Here is a 20,015-nt window from a genome sequence, read left to right on the forward strand (position 1 = left end):
ATATGGATTTAGAGCAAGTTTGGGGATGGTTGAGCAATCACTCAATCTGAACCTTTTGATGGGAAAGTATAACCTGTCTAAGGAAGGGTTGTTACACATCAACACACGTATTTCATCGATTTAAGTAGTGCTTTTGACCTAGTTGATCATAAGAAACTTTAGGAATGTTTAGATAAAAAGGGGGCTCCTAGGGAGATCATCTCCCTTCTGGCCTATTTGTATAATAATCTAACCACCAAAGTCTGCTTTGGAATACAGGGCAAATTGACCGCACCCTTTGGTATAGGGGGATGGGTTCAACAGGGGCGTTTTTTTTGGCGCCCTTCCTTTTCTCTTCCTACCTAATGATGTGGAAGAAGCACTCGTGGTGGCTAGTGCAGATTCACCTAGGATTTGGAGGCGGCAGATCCCAATACTCTTTTATGCTGTTGATGCAACAGTCCTCGCACTTACTGCAGATAGTCTGCAGCTTTTAACAGATTCTTTTGCAGAAGGGGTAGGAAAATTAACACTGCAAACACTAGCACAATGAGTTGCGGTTGCATGAGAGGGAAGCAAAATACTTTTATCATTAAAGGGAAGAAACTACAAAACACAGACACCTTTAGTTATTTGGGGGTCAGGTTTTTCTCCAAAATGGATTGGAAGCACCACCAGGAGATCTGATCAAGAACAATGAAGGTTTGAAGAGGTTTTACCTATAAGGTAGGTATCAAACCTATTGTACAGTTGCTTACCCTATATAATGCTAAAGCAATTTTGGCAGCTGTGACTGGTGTGGGGATTTTGGCTATAGAGGACAATTGTGTCCTTCAAAAAAACAGAAAATATGTTTCTAAGGAGACTTTTCGCTGTATACCATTCTACCGGGGAATCCACTGTTCACTGGGAATTAAGAGTTGAGTTCCTTTCGGACACTTTGGAACCCAAACTACTCCTATTATGGTGATCTGTTTGGTCTAAACAAGAAACCACATTTACTAAATCTATTATTAAGGATTACATGGGACTAGATAAGATTAACAAAATTCCATGGTTACGGCACATAAAGCAAGTCCTGAGGGACCTGGTTCAGACAGAGAGGGGACCATGGTCCCACCTAGAGGACATTATTAGGTACTCCAAATGAGATATAAAAGAGCAGGTGTCAGTCATGGTAAGTGGGTTCAAGCAGACCTCCATAAAGGTGACAGTGGAACGGTATATTGTACTGAACGATCAGTCTGGCTGTAAATTGTATCTCACGAAAATCAATAATGTACTACACTGGTTTCTTCTAATCCACTGTCGCCTTCTTACCTTTCATTGTATGACTGCATTCCCTAAAAACGAATGTTGGGGATCTAATACTCAAAAATGCCCCTGAGATTATCAATCTGAGCAAACAATTCAGCACTTAGCAATTTATTTTTTTAATTAAGTTTTACCTAATCCCTAGGAAAACTTTTCTTAAGCCGCTCTTCTTTTCCTCCATCAGGTGGCTTCCAAGTGATTATGTGAACTAGGGGGATTTGATAGTGTGCCATATGGTTACCTTGTTTCTTTCTAAAGTGATTCGTATTAGAGCCCTATTAGATGTTTCAGGGACTGTAGTCAACTAATATGGTCTAGGTTTCAATCATGCAACCCAGCATCTGTTCCATTTTGTGGTATGTCAAGTGTTTTATTAGATATATTATAACAGTTTTTAGACCATACTTAATTTCACTTTGTTTATGATCCTATGAATTTTTTGTTATGATTTTATTGAATTTTTATTGTATTGATATCATGCTATTATGGTTCACATAATATGTGCTGAATAAAGTTTTATTAATTGAATTAAATTGAGATTTAGGATTCTGGGAACAAACATTAACATTTTAACATCCAACTTTCCATGAAACTCTGAAAAACCTCTGGTGAAACAAAGTGCGAGTGTGATGAATTCCATTGTGAAATGCAGGAAGGGACTGCAATAAAGTGCTTTAACTATTTTGTGAATAACTGAAATATTAACTTCATTCATACTTGATATAAAGGCTCCTCAGCAAGAGAGATTTAATTTAAAAACAGATGAGAATATCACATAAGGAGTGAGAATATCACATAATGATTGCGAATATCACATTAGGAGGAAAAAAACATCTTATTTACCTTGTCTGATGAAATGAGTAAAAGGTTTATGATAAGCAAGGCAGACTGAATAAAATGAGGTCTCCAAATAGGCAACCAGGTATTGTCAAGAAACTGAAAAAATCTCATCATGACAAAAATAATTTAAAAAGGGGAACCATGGCATTAGTAATCATTCGAGCTGAGACAGACAGCTGTCGGTTGAAGTAAGGGTACCTGAAGGACTTTTGCATAGGAGAACAAAAGACTGTAGATCATTTGAGGACAAGGCACGGTAGTCAAAACTATATTCAGAAGAAAAGAAAACATTGTTAACTGAACCTGGCCATTGCTAACTGTGTCTGCAAGAATGGATAAGATGCTAAAACAATTGCTCTTAGAGGCCCAGTACTCTAGATCTGACCTTGCTGCAAAGTACAGAGTAAACAATAATCTCAAGACTCCAATCGTTTGATAACTGTAGTTAAGCCACTGCTTGGACAATGGGATTTGTAAGCCCTAGAGCTCATTTGGACCACCAAGTAGTGGTGTCAGTTGTATCCAACAAGGGCACGACAGGCATTAGATCTGTATCAATGAACTGCCCCATTCACCAAAAGACCAAGACAAAATAATATATATCAGATGTTAAAGAGAACTCATGGCAGGCTGAAGGGATGCCAGCCACACCACCCATTAATCATATTAAGGCTACATATCACTTTCCAGCACAGGACGGCCACCACATCACTACAGATTTAGTAAATACTGGGGCGTATAGCTGATGTGAATGGGGCATCCACAGTACTAGTAATGTCTTCATCATGCAACAAACTGCACATATCTCCTGCATGACTCTCAGATACAGGCATGGGAGAAAGCATCCCCAATATCTGCAATACAGAGTTAATCCCATAACTGAGGCAAGAGCAAAATTTGTGCTAAGGTAATAATCATACTGGGTTTGGTTGGAAGACACAGGTTGGAGAGACAGGGTTATAAGATAGTGTAGATGCTCCCCTGTGCTGTTATTGACATTTCTATTTGTGTATCACCGGTGCATCCTCTTTTTTTTTTTTTAAACGTGTGTAACTGTACCTTTTTATGTTATTATTTGACAAACCATAGTCTCAAAAGTAGAGATATAGCTACATGTGTTCACCCTGTTATCACTACATGAACTGTGTAATATCTTACCTGACCTGCAGCTGATACTGTGAAATAAAAGAACCCCATGGCATTGTAAGCGAAGATTAGGACTTGGCCCCACTAGAGAATAGATCAGAGTTGCTCTTGCATTTGTGTCAATTAGGTTTTTGTTAGACATTTTGTAATGATAAAACCATCCCAAAGAACTACAGCCACAGTAAACGATTGTTTAACTGTAGTATAATAAAATGTGTATTTCGAATATTTTCAGTGCTGACTAGGCTAGTTTACCAGGGCTGATAAGGTCGGCATCCTGCTAAAGGCAAATCCCAGGCCAGAATGTATATTATGGATGATTACGTTTGTATGTGCAAGTCTGAGTGCAAGATAATTAGACAGACAGGTTATTAAATTTGGAAACAGTTTTTTTATTCATAGAATATTTCGACCATCTCAAGTTTAAACTTCTCTTTTCCAAGTGAATTTGTAGAACGGCCATATCATTTCATATGCACTGATTTTCGACCAATATGTTTTTCAATTGAAAAAAAAAAGGGAATAATTCTATATGTCTGATGATGATAAAGGATACACTACTCCTCTCCATACTCCACCACAACACAGAACAAGACACAAGACAGGTGGGCAGTGGAGGGTCACAATGATCTCCGACACATCCATTCAGCAGACCGGGGTGTCCGTTTCACTGGGTACTGCGCTTTTCAGAAACACAACCTGCCTGAAATGATCGCGCCTTCCGGACCAGGTAATGAATGGGTCAGATACATACACTCAATTTACTAATGATGGTTCTACGGTCGTTGCTTAACATCTGCCTTGCTATATTTCAAGTTGTGGCGAGTGTTTTAACATGTTTCTTTGTATAGTTTAAGAATGGTGTAAAATTAATTGCATATACTGTGACAATATTTAATAAGCCCGAATGTATTCCTGTGGTAGGTACATACACCGGGATTCTTTTGGGGTTTGCAAGTATTGACTGCACTGTATACATACAGTGGGGCGATGCACGCAAGAGATAGAAATAACACCACAATGCCTCAGACAGTTTTAGACCTTAACTTTCTCACTGTCGTCAAATGGTAATTACAGATCATCGGATCTGCTTAAATGTCACGCTGCTTGATGGTTACTCATAAAGGGATCTCTCGACAAGCACTGGAGTTTCTTTATGCAGAGAGGCAAGTATCTGCCACCTCTTTGAAAGTTTAAGTGTCTCTGACAAGGCTGCTAAAAGCCACATTTCTTCAAAGAAAAATTTAAAACAGCTGTTGGGTATTTTAACAGATGATTTGTTGTTTCTTGCTCGGTGTTTAAATTCCCAGAATGCGCCCTATCTCAAACAAACTCTACCCGCTATATTTAAAAAAAACATAAATTAAAAATTTAACTACATATATATTTCCAATTTTTCACTTCTTTGTTGCTCTTGAATGGGTCTCATTCCTTTCTGTCTACCTCCTGTGTACATTTAATACTCTGCCTCATACCTGCTGTCTTACTTTATCAGTCTTTGAAACCTAACAATTCATTTCAATTATTTGCTTCTCACATCACCCCCTTCCCCAGATAACCCATAACTCATTAATGTACACACTAAGAAACTAGAGTAAATGCATGGAACTGATTCCTTGAAAGCACACAACTATTCCCAATAACCACTGGACTAACCGGTAATTTGGGTTCTCAAAGCTCTAATATTGTGCCTGGAGTGGTAAATGGCTTTTGTCATTTTACAGCTTGGCAAGGTTGTCACTGTGTCAAACCTATGCTTAAAGTCTTTGCTGTACAAATGGGAAAATAATTTGTCCCTTTCTAGCTCGGCATGGATAGCACTGTGCTGATCCTGTGCTTAAAAACTTTGCTAGATAAACAGACATTTGAGGTGAGCAAATCTAGAGTGTTGCTGGTGTTGCAGGGTGCTCCTTACTAGAGCGGCTCTCCACCTAAAATTGGGAACTTCCCAGAGTTCGCTATTCATATATATATATATATATATATATATATATATATATAAATACACACACACACACACACACACACACCACACACACATATATATTTACAAAAAAAACTAAATGTTACAGGGGTGTTATAGTTCTGCTCACATTTTAAACATACAAAACCATAGAAATGTACCTATCACAGTTAGAGTTATCTCAAGTAACTATAACTGAGGCACTAAGTTAACTATAACTCACGCTCCCGCCATTTTTTTTCCTGCAAAATTTTACGGCAAATATTACATTGATATTATCAATGATGTTATCAAAGATGTCATGAGTGCCGTAATTTGTGGGGTAATTAGTGCATGGCGAGGGCACAAGTTATAGTTACCTTAGGGTACGAGTTATAGATACTTGAGATAACCCTAACAATAACAGGTGAATGTTTATGGGTTTGAATGTTAAAATGTGAGCCTAACTATAACGTCCCCGAAACCTTTGTTTTTTTCAGTGAATTTCTATGTTTTTAAAAAAATGTAAAGTACTTTTCATTACTGTATGTTAATCCAACCTTTGACCATTTGCGGCAGCAGTTGGCCACAGAGACTGGCCGCAGCCAACCCCCATAACCTCCCAACAGTGCGCACGGCCCTTGGCCATGCGCAGCGGGGGTTGGCTGCTGGGCATGGCCGCTGCGGACAATATGAATGTGGTACCGGTTTTTAAACTTTGCTGGGGGAGTAATCTCAGGATGTACATGATGAATTTTTATAATGATGACTTCTCTACCAAGGGCAATCTGAATTTCTAGGGTCTGTCTTCCTTCATTTGTTCCTTAGAAGACAAAGTAGTAGAGTCTGGTAACCCTTTAATCTCCTTCTGGCAGGTGATTTTAAAGCTAAACTGGGCCCCTCTTAACCCCCTTGACACAAGAAATGTTTGACCAACTCTCTAGAGAAGATGATCTGAATCCCATGGATGCCGGGGGAGCCTTTTATATATCCTATTAGAGGATTTGGTCTCTAATTTTACCTTGCCAACAATTCTGAATTTTACTGGGAGGGGTAACGGGTCCACAATCAATTACATTTTTAGCTTGCTTTTCTGTGATCTTAACTCACTGGCAGCCCAATTTGTGGTGCCTTCTCAGCACCATCAGGCTCCCCCAAGGATAAACCAGGTGTTATTTACCAAGGATGCTGGGCCAAGGTTGGTCTGGAAATTTGCCAACTTGAAATTGGTTATGAACCAGGTTGTTAGCTCCAGTATCGACCTGGTGAACACAGGCATCTTGAAATTACAAGGTCCTCTATCTGTTTTAGATTGTATTGCTGAGGTCTTATCATGTATTACAGTGGTTCCCAACCTGTGGTCTGAGGACCCCCGAGGGTCAGTGAAGCCTCCTCAGGGGGTCCACAACTGCTCAGAAAATTAAATAATATTAACAGATTAGGTCCCCAGCTTTCAGTAATGACTCAGTGGGGGCGTCCCTGGATTCTAATAATGATTCAGTGTGGGTTCCTAGGTTGCAGTAATGATGAAGTGGGGGTCCACATAGGTCAAAAGGTTGAACCACTGATGTATGAAATAGATGTTAACTAGTGGCAGTGGGTAGGGTTTTCTCCTAGAAGAAATCCTAGTTTGACAAAAATTGCAGGGCTGCCAAGGATAGTCTGCGCAGTACTTTAAATCAAGTTCCTAGAGATCACAGTACTATTTTAGCTTGTGGAAAGGCTTATGCTTTGGCATTACAAAAGAGAAAAGCAGCTGTTAAAGACAAGAAATGGGAGGCTATTGTTATTGCTTGCCAAGAAAAAGACGCTCCAGCTTTCTGGAAGGCGGTGCGAGCTGGCTTATCCCCCCGTACCGTCTACGGATAAAGCTACTGTTTCCATTACTGTTGCGTCATGGATAGATCACTTCTCTGCAGTTTATTCAACCAAGGACAACGCGCAATTTGATAAGTGACACTGTGATTACTCTGTATGCAGTAACCTTACTTTTTATGTTGATGATGTTGCTAAAGCCATTTACAAGAGCCCATGGAAAAATGCTCTGGGCCTTGATTTGTTTAAAATGGACCCTGGGATTTCGTCTCCTGTGTTCACCAGCATTTTTAAAGCAGTTTGTCAGGAGGGGACCTTGCCATTATAGCGTATATCAATAATTGTTCGCATTTTCAAAAAGGGTAATGCCCATGATCACAGGTGTTACCGCCTTAGATCTTTACTCGACCCTACAACTAAGATAATTGGTAGAGTAATTCTGGATCGACTTCTTTTTTGGGTTAAGGAGAGAAATATTCTATCCCAGCTACAATATGGCTTTAGGAAGAGCCTGGGGACAACTGATCAATGCCTCAACTTGCATCTTATAGTGGCCAAATACAAGTTTGCTAACGGTGCCCCCATCCATCTTGCATTGATGGACCTGTCAAGCGCATGCAATTGTCTTAACAGGTCCAAATTATGGGCTATCCTTCTGTTCATGGTCCTTGAGGAGGCGTAGGTTTCTTTCCCTAGGCTCCTTCATCAGGATCTCTTGGCTTCTATTAGGTTTGGGAATGCCGGATAGTGGTGCTTCATCTCGTAAAGTTAAATTTGGAGTATGGCAAGGATATGTATTTGCCCACATTCTCTTTTTCCTTCATACCAATGGTCTGGAAAATGTACTGGCAAATGCGGGGGTACTCTCATCCTTCGAAAATCAATCCCTCCTTCCACCCTTGAGAAACCTCCTTTAATGCCAAAAGTACCAACACTCACAAAACCTGGGAGATGTGGGTGCCCTTAATCAATTTAAATTCAAGCCACTATTTACATTTCACATGAGCATAGTAAAATGCTAACCTGCTTCCTTTAACCTCTTTAATGCTGAGGCTTCTGCACCCCAGTGCTAAGACCATTTTTCGCTATTTTGGGTACTTAGCGCTTACGCCATCAGAACTTTTTTCCCCTTTAAGGTATCCATGCCAAATGTGTCTCATCCTTTTTTCTTTCATTTTTTTCCACATCCCATGGTTTCTAAAGGTATTCATTGGATTCCAGTGGAGAGTACTGAGAAAACAGCCAAAATATAGATACATTTGAAGTTTTTGGGGAAAAATAGGAAAAGGGTGGCCCCCAAAAAAGTGTCTGCTTTTGTTTCCTGAAAATGGCACCAACAAAAGGTTTGCTATGCTAAACTCACTATCTTCACAGCTTTCAGAAACATGCAGAGCTGTATGGGAAAACCATTTTTCCACAATTGTGGCATTTTACCAAGAGGCAGTCCTATTTTCTGAATGTTTGTACTTTAAATCTACTTCCAGTTTGTACTGGAAATCAGCATGAAACCCACAGGTGACCCCGGAATGCTACAGATTTCTGAAAAGTAGACACACAATTCTGAATTTGGCAGTCATTTCTCTCGATCTCTAAATCTCAACTAACTGTTGAAATAAAAAAAATGAAAATGAGCAGGAAAAAAGGCCATTTATGACAACATTTTCATCTGTAACTTCTTGTCACTATGGCCGAATGACAAAAGCAATATAGCATTACATCTGCCAGACTCTTCTAATTGTGGGGATATATAGGATCTGTAGGTTGTCCCAGAACCAAAGGTATTCAGAGGCAACAAGTGAGCTGCCCTTTACAAAGTGTTTTTCAGTGTGTACCGAGTATGAGGCAAGTCATATGGTAAAATATAAAACATGAAAAAAGGGTATGAAAGAAACTTATGTATTTCTGAAATTTACACCAGGTATTGAGTTTAGGAGCAGTAGTTCTTTGTCCATCTCTGAATTAGTGTGTACCTATAGTAGCATGTGAATCAGAGGGCATATTCTTTAAAAAAAAGAAATCTTGTTTCTTACACACTGGCTTACATTTGGAAAGCACAAAGGTAGAGAAATCCAATTGGTAATAACTAATGTTTTACTAATCTGTATTCCAATGTCTCCCGATAAAAATGGTACTTCAACTGCATGAAGGGCTCATGAGAGGAAAGGACCCAAAATGCAAGATGGACACATCACATTTGTTTTCCACTGAAAACAGACACTTTTTTTGCAATGTTGGTAGCTGTGGATTTGGGGCCTTAGCTCATGTTGTACCTCAGAAAACGTTTTAAAAACTGCACATTTATTAAAACTAGACACACAGGGTAATCTAGGGTGGGATGTCTTGTGTAGCTTTCACCAGTGTTTTCTACTCAGAAGCCCTTGCAAACCTTAAACCTGGGCAAAAAAACAAACATTTTCCTCACATTTCTATGAGGAAAAATTCTGCAATCCGTAAGGAGCCACACATTTTGTTCCACCCAATGACCCAACATGCCTCCCAATAACAACGGTACCCCACTTGTGTAGGTGGCTAAGAAACCGCAACACAAAAAGCCCTAAAGCACCATTAGGAGAGATCAGCAATAGGGGGGTAGCTGTGATCAGCCGCCACCCATAGTAATCTACCAAACATCACAGCTGTGAACACTAGACACTCAGGGGTTTCCAGGGTAGTATGCCTTGCATGGATCCCACAAGGTCTTCCTACCCACAAAGGACTGCAAACCTCAAACTTTGCCTAAAATCACCTAATTTTCCTCACTTTTCTGTGAGAAAACTACCCGGAATCGTCAGCATTCCAGAAATTCCTACCGCCCAATGATACCCCATTTGTCCTAATAAAAATGCTGACCCACTTGTTTGGCTAGGCTTAGTACCCGTGAGAGGAACGAATCAAACCAAGGTCAAAGAAAATCCCTTGGAAGAACTACCAATGACCCAAATTCGAATAATTTATGAATTCGGCACTAGGCCCAACCACACAAGCAGGGTAGCATTTTTACTGGGACAAGTGGGGGAGCACTAGGTGATAGGAACTTTCTGGATCCTTGTGGATTTCAAACATTTTCATCACAGAAATGTAAGACAATGTGTGATTTTAGGAGGCGTTTGAGGTTTGCAGGGCATTGTGGATAAGAAAATGTTGTGGGACTCCCACTAGGCCTACCACCCTGGACTGCCCTCGATGTCTAGTTTTCTAATGTGTCTTGGTTGTTAGGTTTCCCCAGGAGGCGGTCTACCCAAGTGCAAAAAGTGCAACCACTTATCATGGAAGAAAGACAGGATTGCCCCTTTTGGGGTGGGCTAACGCCAGTGCCGGAGTGCAACACCTGCAGTCTTTTATTCTACACCAAATGCAAAACCCCTGCTGTCTAGTGGGGTTTCTACTCTACGGAGGGAGATTTGGGGCACCCTCCCCAATTGGGACAAACCTATCTGGCCACAGAGGGGCAGAAAGAGACTCTATTCCTTTCTGGGATGGTGGTATAGCCCAATGCCAGGGTAGGCCGTCCCATCCTTTTGTTTTGTCAACATTTTAAAATCCATGGTGTCTAGTGGGCTTTCTGCCCTCCCAGGGGCAAGAATGGGGAAAAAATCCTCTCCATCCATAGAAGATGGTGGGGGGTGGCAGACTCACTAATTTGTCCCTTTAGGGTTGGGGGTATGGCCAATGCCAGACTGCAAAACCTGTATCCCTTTCTTTTGTCCCAAATCCCTGATGTCTAGAGGACAATCAAACCTGGGGGGTAGGGGGATTATGGGGTCAGATTTTGGGCAACGTCCACAATTGGGACGAACCTAGCTGCCCCTAGAGCAGAAAGACACTATTACGCCTTCTGGAGCATGGGTATGGTCTGATGCCAGGGTAGGCCCCCTGGTTCTTTTTGTTTGTATTGTTACATTTTGAAATCGCAGGTGTCTACTGGCCTTTCTACACCCTGAAATCACTGAAATTCTCATGGGCCCAGAGGAAGGGGCAGCACGGGTCCATGCCCGGGGTGGGCCTCCTCCCCCTGAAAAAATACTGCATAAATACAGTTCCCAGTGTCTAGTGGTCTTTTTGCTCCTCTCCCGATCTGCCCACTCCGCAGGTGGCAGACTAGGGGTATGTACATCCATCCAACCCCAGAGGAAGGGGAGAAAGTCTAAATAATGGGCCCGCAGGGTTTGGGTTGAGCACAAAAATTACCTCATAAATGCAGTCTGTGGAGTCTCATGGGCTTTCTGCTCCCACCCCCATGGGGGAGAACAGATTGGGGGTGAAGACTCAAGGGTCCCGGGTGGGGGTGCAGTTCCTGTTGTCTCGTGGTCGTTCTGTCCCCTGGAGTTTGGGGGACCAGAAAATCTTAAGGGCCCCTGGGATGGGGGTAGCACAGGCCTATGCCCAGGAGGCTGCCCCACCCCTGATTAAACATTCTCCAGCCATGGTCATTAGTGGGTGGATCCCTGCTGGAGACCACCTCCCTGCTGGGATCCCCTAGGCAGAGATATCACTGAAAAAGAATGAATGTCCCTATTCCAACGATACATCTCCTGTGGAAATCAGTGCTTGGAGGGCTGAGTTATGACCCTGCACCGATGCAGTGAAAGTGAAATGAGCCAATCAGCTTATCTCACTTTCACCTTGATTAAAATAATGCCAGCCAGCATTTCAGATGGAAAAAAATACGTTGGCTGCTGGGAAATCTCTTTCCCAGCAGCCCTAACTATAAAATAAAGAAATTAATCTCTCTCGTGTGAGGACCTGAGGTTCCTTTGCAGCACTCCCAAATGTTGGTCAATGGCCATCACATGCACTGGGGAGGTTGTCTGACGTGGGATGGGTTAACTATTTCTTTATACCAAGGTTTTACAGGAGTTTATTAGTGTCAACTGCTGAAAAAAGAAATTTCAGAGACAGGTTCCAATTACTTTATTTGGATAGATATTGCAGGAAAGTATCACAGTCAAGAGCCTTGGATTTGGGAATTAACGGCCTAAGCACACAATGGAGCTGGTCCAAAAATATATATTCTGAAATATCATAGTGAATTAATAAACCCTGGTTCTTATACTGAATAGTTTTCTGTGAATGTTGAAAAAATTTGGTTTACAGCAGAATACATGAGAATAGTTACCAAAGTCTTATAGGGTCCTTCCAAGACTCAAACAGCTCTCTGTGGATACAGTGGACTTCAGCTCTCAAATCTAATGCTCTAGATCTCACACAGTGTCTTTACTACAAACATGGAATTTCAATGGGGTTTGGATTTTTTGGTACCCCGATAATCGGGATGCTATTCCTATGAGAAATACGTTCATGTTTGTCAAGAGAAGGAATTCTAAAAACACACTTTTTTTTTTTTTAAACCAGTACTCATACCTTTACTGTCACAATTGTTTATGGTCATCTTGAATGCCCCATACAATGATGCAGGTCTTAGATGTAATTTGGCAGAGTTGGTATCCCCTTGTATTTTAGGTGGGAGTTGGAATGTCACAATAGAGCTTACTGACTAAATGTAGGAGGCTGGTCTGATGTGTGGTGGGTACCTATGGTACTTACACCTTATACCAGGTCCAGGTATCCCTTATTAGTGTAGTGTAGTCAGTGTCTAGAAGCCAGGCTCTCTAGAGATAGCTGTGGATGAGCAGCCAAAGCTTTTTAAGGAGACATGCAAAGCTCATGCAATTCCACTGTAGTCGCACTTAGTACTTACACACATGAAAGAAAACACTCAGTTTTACAAAAATAAAGGTACTTTATTTTGGTGACACAAATACCAAAAATACCAAGGAGACTGTACTCCCTTAGGAGGTAAGTAATACACAAATTATATACACCAGTATTAAAAAATAGTCATAAAAACAGTTCAAAAACAGTGCAAATAGTGAAAATCATAATAGTTAGAAATGCGCCTAGGGGGAGCACAAACCATATACTAAGAAAGTGGAATACGAAAGTCGGTCCCCCACCTAGGCAAGTGTAGTGTGTAGAGGGGAGCTGGGAGTACTAGGAAACCCCAAAGGTAAGTACCACAACCCAACCCAGTTACCAGGAAAACAGGAGTAAATCACAGTAAGTTTCCCAGAGCACACACAGAGAAGTAAAGAAGAATATTTGAAAAACCCAGAAGAGACTGCAAGACACCAACAGTGGATTCCTGGACAAGAAGACCTGTGGAAGAAGTGGACCAATTCCAAGAAGCACAAAAGAGTCCAGGAAGGACAGGAACTCCTACCCACCAGGATAAAGGTGAAAAAGGTGAACCACTGGTGAAGAAGAAGAGTCAGCACTGCACACAAGACGACGAAATTGGGTTACTGGATGATGCAGATGTCCCACGCCGGATGGAGGATTACAGTCGGGTTTGCATTGTCAGAGTCTGCCAACAAGCCTTGGCACACGCAAATATAGCAGTTCGCAGAAAATGGCACTGGTCGGGGACCAGGAAGGACCAGGTGGACTCTATCAAGAAGGGGGAGCCAGAGGGTGTCCTCAGCAACACTGACAGCCCAGAAGACCAGGCAGTGCCCACAGAAGTCCCACAGGACAGGGACAGGAAAGTCACAGAAAAGGCTCACGCAGCACAACGAAAAAATGTCCCACGCTGCCGGAGAAACACTCAGGGAGCTTTGCATCGTAGGAAGGAATGCTGGGGGTTGGAGCTTCAAGATGCATCAAGATCTTGAAGGAAGTATGCCAACAAGCCTTGGCAGCTGCAAATGATGCAGTGCAGTGGGCTACTGCCCTGCGTGGGCAGGCAAGGGCTTACCTTCACCCAAGTTGGGCAGTTGGAAGAAAGGATCGTTGGGACCACTTCAGTCCACCACCTGTGGTGCAGGATCCATGCAGCTCAACAGCAGAGGGGATCCACACAGCCGTTCATCATCGCAGCTGGTTCCTGCAGAAGCAGAAGCAGGAGAGTGACTCCTTCACTCCAAGGGAGATTCCTTCTTTATTCTGATGCAGGCTGAAGACGGACTGTCCTCAGAGGATGCACGACTGGTGAAATGTTGCAGTTGCTGGAAGGAGCAAGAGATACAATGTTGCAGAAGGCGTCTTGCTTCTTTGTTGCACATTGTAGGGTCCTGAAGAGTCCAGATGTAGTTTCTTCGATCAGAAGTCGAAGTGCAGGGTGCAGAGGATTCCTGCTGGAGTCTTGCAATCCGAACCTGAGGAACCACCCAAAGGAGGGACCCTAAATAGCCCTGAAGGGGGGATTGGTCACCTAGCTGGGTGACCACCTATCAGGAGGGGGGCTCTGATGTCACCTGCTAGCACTGGCCACTCAGATGCTCCCAGAGTTCACTGCCAACCTTGAATCCTAGATGGCAATACCGCAGGACCCTCTGGAGGCGCTCTGAGCACCACCCCTGGGGTGGTGTCGGACAGAGGAGTGGTGACTCCCCTTTCCAGCCAGAAAACGGACTGGGGAGCCCTGAACCAGTGTAAACTGCTTTATGCAAGGAGGGCACCAAATGTGCCCTTCAAAGCATTTCCAGTGACTTGGGGAGACTACCCCTTCCAAGTCTGTAACACCTATTTCCAAAGGGAGAGGGTGTAACACTCCTTTCCCAAAGGAAATCCTTTGTTCTGCCTTCCTGAGCGCGAGCTTCTCAAGCAACAGGAGGGCAGAAACCTGTCTGGGAGGTGGCAGCAGCTTGGGCTGCCTGGAAACCCTCAGAAGGCTGTAATGACAATACTGGGGATCCTCTAAGGAGCCCTTAGAGTGCATGGGATCATACAACCAATGCTTAAAAACGCCTTGAGGTATGATTCTAACATGTTATATACCAAACATGCCTATGTTAGGGGTTACCATTATGTAGCTGGACATAGGTAGTGACCTATGTCCAGTGCACACGTAAAATGGTGTCCCCACACTCACGAAGCCTGGGAAAATGGGCCTGGAGTTAGAGGGGGCACCTCTGCTAGTGCAGGGGTGCCCTCACACACAGGTACTTTGTACCCTGCCCTCTGGGCTAGAAGGCCTACCATAGGGGTGACTTATAAGTAACCTGGTGTAGTGAAAAATGGCAGTGAAAGGGTGCTTGCACCTTTTCACGCAGGCTTCAATTGCAGTCCTGCAGAAGCCTTTTCTTGGGCTCCCTATGGGTGGCAAAATATATGCTGCAGCCCATAGGGATCCCCTGGAGCCCTAATGCCCTGGTTATCTAGGTAGCATATATTAGGAACTTATAAGGGGGCACCAGTGTTCCAACTGTTGGTGAGATACAGATTTTTGGGAGAGAGAGCATAATCACTGGGGTCCTGGTTAGCAGGATCCCAGTGAACACAGTCAAGCACACTGACATCAGGCAGAAAAAGGGGGTAACCATGCCAAGAAAGATGGTACTTTCCTACACTAAACCATCTCAGAAATAAATTAAGAAAAACTAAATATAATCTGATGCAAAATATACACATCATTTGACTCATTTAGGAAAGTGAGTCCAGCTGAACCTGAATAGTCTGTTTTCAGCTAGATGTTGCGTCTGGTCTATTATCAACTATTGTTTTAATCACAGAAGAGCTGGCTATGAACATCTGGAGTGTTTTAACTGCTCCACAAAATGTTGCCAATCAATTGATGTTATATCTTACAATAGCTGTGTGGGCCCCAGCGACAGGAAAAGCAGACAACCTTTCAATAGATCGTTATTACCGGGTAGAACTTTGTAGCACACATACATAATCCATTAAAGGCATTAATCCACAAAAACCTTGGCTCCAGACATATTGTTTCCAAATTGGATTCTTTAAAGACATTCGTAAAGGGTGTTATTATTGAATGCAGAGTTTAAGTCAGATGAAATGGCTAGCTGAATTATTGAGTTTCTTAAACAGAATCATTAAACTTATATTTATATAAGAAAGCAAACCTCTGGAGATTAAAAAGAATGCTCTGCTTGCACATGTAAAGGAGGCACAGAGAACACATCAGCAGGGGCCCTCTGAAAGCACAAAACCAACAAGCACCCTCGCAAAACCAATAAATCTGTCCATTGCCAATGTGTTTTGACAGTACTGTACTGCAGCTGCAAAAAAGCATATTTAGGTGAAGGATTTACTGTGAGGTCCTCCAAAAATGAAATATAGATATATAAAAGAGGGCTGTTGGGGTGGAGATGGTCTACAGAAGAGCCGAGCAATAAAATAAACAAACAGGTGAGGGTAAGAGGGGAAAAGCAACACAGGAGGGCCAGAGTAACAAAGCGTGGGACGGGAGAAGCTCAGGAGTGAGAGAACTGAAAAACACATTGACTTTCATGATGTGCTTAATTAAAATCCAAAAATGAGTTCCCTAAAAGCGAGTAGTTTAAGCATACAGGTCAGTCAGTCAAAAGGACAATAAGAGGATATGGTCCAGGGGTGGGTCAAACACATGAAGAGTGAAAATAAAGCCAAGATAATGGTAAGAAATGGGCAGACTGTAAACCCATTGTTAGTTCTTGGTAAGCCAACAATAGGTATTTTGCCACCAGACAGAAGTTGCAGAGACCTAAAAATAGTTCTCTAGCAGGAACAGCATACAAGTTAAGTGAAAAAAGTATCTAAAAGGTAGCTAGCATGAAAGACAAAACTGAATGAAACAAAAACTAAAACAAAGGAGATATGGATCTAATCATCATTTAAGAAGAGTTTCAAGAAGCCTTCTATGACTAGTTCCTGTCTGTTTATCTATCCATTCTGATCCAGATAAAGAGCAACATTTCTTATTATATCTTACATTAACTAGCCTAAATGCATTTTATTCAGGTCACGTTGAGAGCTCAGAGTGAATGGACAAAGACAGAAGCTGGTCCCAACAAAGACAATCCAAGCTTAGCTCTCACAGTATATTTGATGTTGCTTGTCACCCTTCTGTGAAAAACCACCAACCCGTTGCTGACAGCTACCCATTTCCAGTTGTGTATGTCAAAGAATGTTTCGAGGGTAAGAATTAGGTCACATAATAAACATCAATTTATAAGTCAGTGAGTAATGGCAGATGTAATGAGTGCTTTCAAGGAAATACCCCAACAAGGCACCAATACCTGTGAAGAGGAGTCCCCTATATAGTGGTTAAAAATGGACAGTGGCTCATAAATTACTGTCCATTTCTCTTTTCCTTCTACAGCAGTTTATGATCTATGTTTAAAAATAATATTTCTTCTTTATACAACTTGAATTTTTATGCCCTCTTTCCTAAATATGCTTACAAGGACACCTGCGTTAATAAAGCAAGCACATCATCTGACCTGGCAATTGTAGAACATTCGATGTGCCAGCCAGGCCTTCCTTTCCCCCAGGGAGAAATCCAAAATGGTTCTTGGGGTTTAGATTTTTTCCACAAGGCAAAATCCTTGTTTTGTCGCTTGTCGCTCTCACCTGGCAACAACAAACATTCATGGATGGCATCAACATTACAAAATTAAATCCTCAGTTACATTACAGGACACAAAAACAACAACAAAAAGCGCAATTACCCTCTGCCATCCGAGCAACGTTTGATCAGTCAATTAACATTTGTTTTATAACTATCCATTACACAATGTTTGTTGCCCTATGTCTTACACAGGTGCTTTCTTTGACAATATAGTAATTTTGTTGTGAATAAACCTGGATTAAACCTATTTCCAACCAGTTGCAAAATACACATTCTTGTACGATGACAGTAGGCATGACATGCTAGTAGAAGATGGTTTTTCACATTCCTAAAATGTTGTCCATGATATGACTTGGCACTAACTGGCCGCTACACAAGGGGTTGTGTGTTCCCCTGTGTGTTGTTTGTGTATTTGAACTGTGTTGTCTGAGTGCATGTGTAGGGGCATGCATGCTGGGCTGTTAATCCCTGGAATTATGCAGCTATCAAGCCTCAATGGCTGAAAATTGGAAAAGATAATACATTAGTGTCAGCAACAGCACACACAAAGTATTAATTTCTGTGGAACTAATATTTTCTTCTTATCATTTAAGTAGTGTTGGTTGTGATTCGCAGGGTGAATATATTTAAATACCTCTCAGTGTGTTAATTAATTGAGAACGCCATTGTCTCGACAAACATTTGGGATGGCAGATGGGCCTGATGATATGTGAAGCTTTGAAACAGCAGATAAACAGTAGTTGCAAACATCACCTTACGCCACAGTTTAATAAGTTTCAACACTATTTTCAGTTTCTGCCTTGAGTGATGACAAGATTACACCATAAGGCTCCTGGGAAGGGGCTAAATGGGTTTATGTTGGCGATCTCCTATTACATCCCCGTCAACTTCATGTTGTTTTATGATTGCCTACCACAAAGAATACCTTCAAAGGCACAGTAGGTTTAGAGGGGGGGCAATACTCACAAAGAAATACAACAGTAAAAGTAGTTTCGACACAGCATATGCATTGGAAATCAGAATCATTTTAAGAAAAACCACACACTCGACCCCTCCCAAACTGGGTTCCGCAAGAACCATAGCACGAAAACCGCCCTCATCGCATGCACTGACGACACCAGAACCAAAGTCGACAAGGGCGAGACCGTCGCACTCATACTTCTGGACCTCTCCGCAGCCTTTGACACTGTCTGCCACCAAACACTCCGTACATGCCTCCACAACTCTGGGATTCGACACAAAGCCCTAGACTGGCTCACCTCCTTCCTCACCGATAAAACCCAAAAAGTCTGCCTCCCACCCTTCCAATCAACTGCCACCAAAATCATCTGCGGAGTCCCCCAAGGATCCTCCCTCAGCCCCACACTCTTCAACATTTACATGATCCCACTAGCCAACATCCTCCAACCACACGGAATCACCATCCTCTCCTACGCAGACGACACCCAACTCATCTTCTCCCTCACCCGCAACCCCACTACCGCCAAAACCAACCTCCACGCTGCACTCCTTGACACTTCCGCCTGGATGACAGCTAACCACCTCAAGCTCAACTCCAACAAAACCGAGATCATCATTTTCGGCCCTCACAAAACCATATGGGACACCTCCTGGTGGCCCACCGCCCTTTGCCCCGCACCTACCACCGCAAACCACGCACGCAATCATGGCATCATCCTGGACCCCTCCCTCTCAATGACCCAGCAAATCAACGCCGTCACCTCCTCCTGTTTCAACACACTGCGCATGCTGAAAAAAACCTTCAAATGGATTCCCACAGAGACCAGAAAGACCGTCACTCACGCACTAATCAGCAGCAGGTTAGACTACGGTAACACCCTCTACGCCGGCACCATACTCAAACTCAAGCGCAAACTCGAGAGAATCCAGAACACAGCAGCGCGCCTCATCATGGACCTCCCCCGCCATGAACACATCTCACCACAACTCAAATCCCATCACTGGCTTCCCATAGACAAAAGGATCACCTTCAAAATCCTCATCCACACACACAAATCCCTCCACAACACCGGGCCAACCTACCTCAACGAAAGAGTAAATTTCCACACTCCCACCCGCCACCTCCAATCAGCCGACCTCGCACTCGCCACAGTCCCCCGCATCCAACACACCACTACAGGAGGCAGATCCTTCCCCTATCTCGCTCCCAAGGCCTGGAACTCCCTCCCCACCAACCTCCGCAAGACCCAAGACACAAGACCTCCTGCTCGTCAGAAAAAACCTCAAGACATGGCTATTCGAACAGTGATCTTAAGCCCCCCCCCAAACCAGCGCCTTGAGACCCTCACGGGTGAGTAGCGCGCTGCATAATTTTTTTTGATTGATTGATTGAAGAACGAATGGTGCTTAGAAATCCTGTCCCTCTCTGCCAAACAAAAAGCACAGGGGGAAACACTGTGTGTGAAAAGGTCACAACATCACAACCACGTTTGTGCTCCCGACAATACTGTTTCCCAGCAGATGAAAAGAAGCGGAAACTCAGATAAGACAACTTGATGCCTTACTTTCTGTAAGGGGAAAAGACTGCGCCCAGAACTGGGGGAAATCAAGCACAGTCAGGTTACCTAATTACCAAAGTAAATGTTGTGCAAACCTTGGATGACATTA

General features: G+C 42.8%; 1 protein-coding gene across 5 annotated transcripts in view; it reads right to left on the bottom strand.

The window, feature by feature from the left end:
- Positions 1 to 20,015, bottom strand: part of CARS2 (cysteinyl-tRNA synthetase 2, mitochondrial) — a 387,142-nt gene that overhangs the window by 153,024 nt on the left and 214,103 nt on the right. For all 5 annotated transcript variants that reach the window (XM_069205121.1, XM_069205122.1, XM_069205123.1 and 2 more), the window contains one exon: positions 17,260 to 17,389. In XM_069205121.1, coding sequence (XP_069061222.1) covers positions 17,260 to 17,389 — 130 coding nt within the window. The remainder of the gene's footprint in view (positions 1 to 17,259; positions 17,390 to 20,015) is intronic.

The sequence above is a fragment of the Pleurodeles waltl genome, chromosome 8, assembly GCF_031143425.1.
Source record: "Pleurodeles waltl isolate 20211129_DDA chromosome 8, aPleWal1.hap1.20221129, whole genome shotgun sequence".
Lineage (NCBI taxonomy): Eukaryota > Metazoa > Chordata > Amphibia > Caudata > Salamandridae > Pleurodeles > Pleurodeles waltl.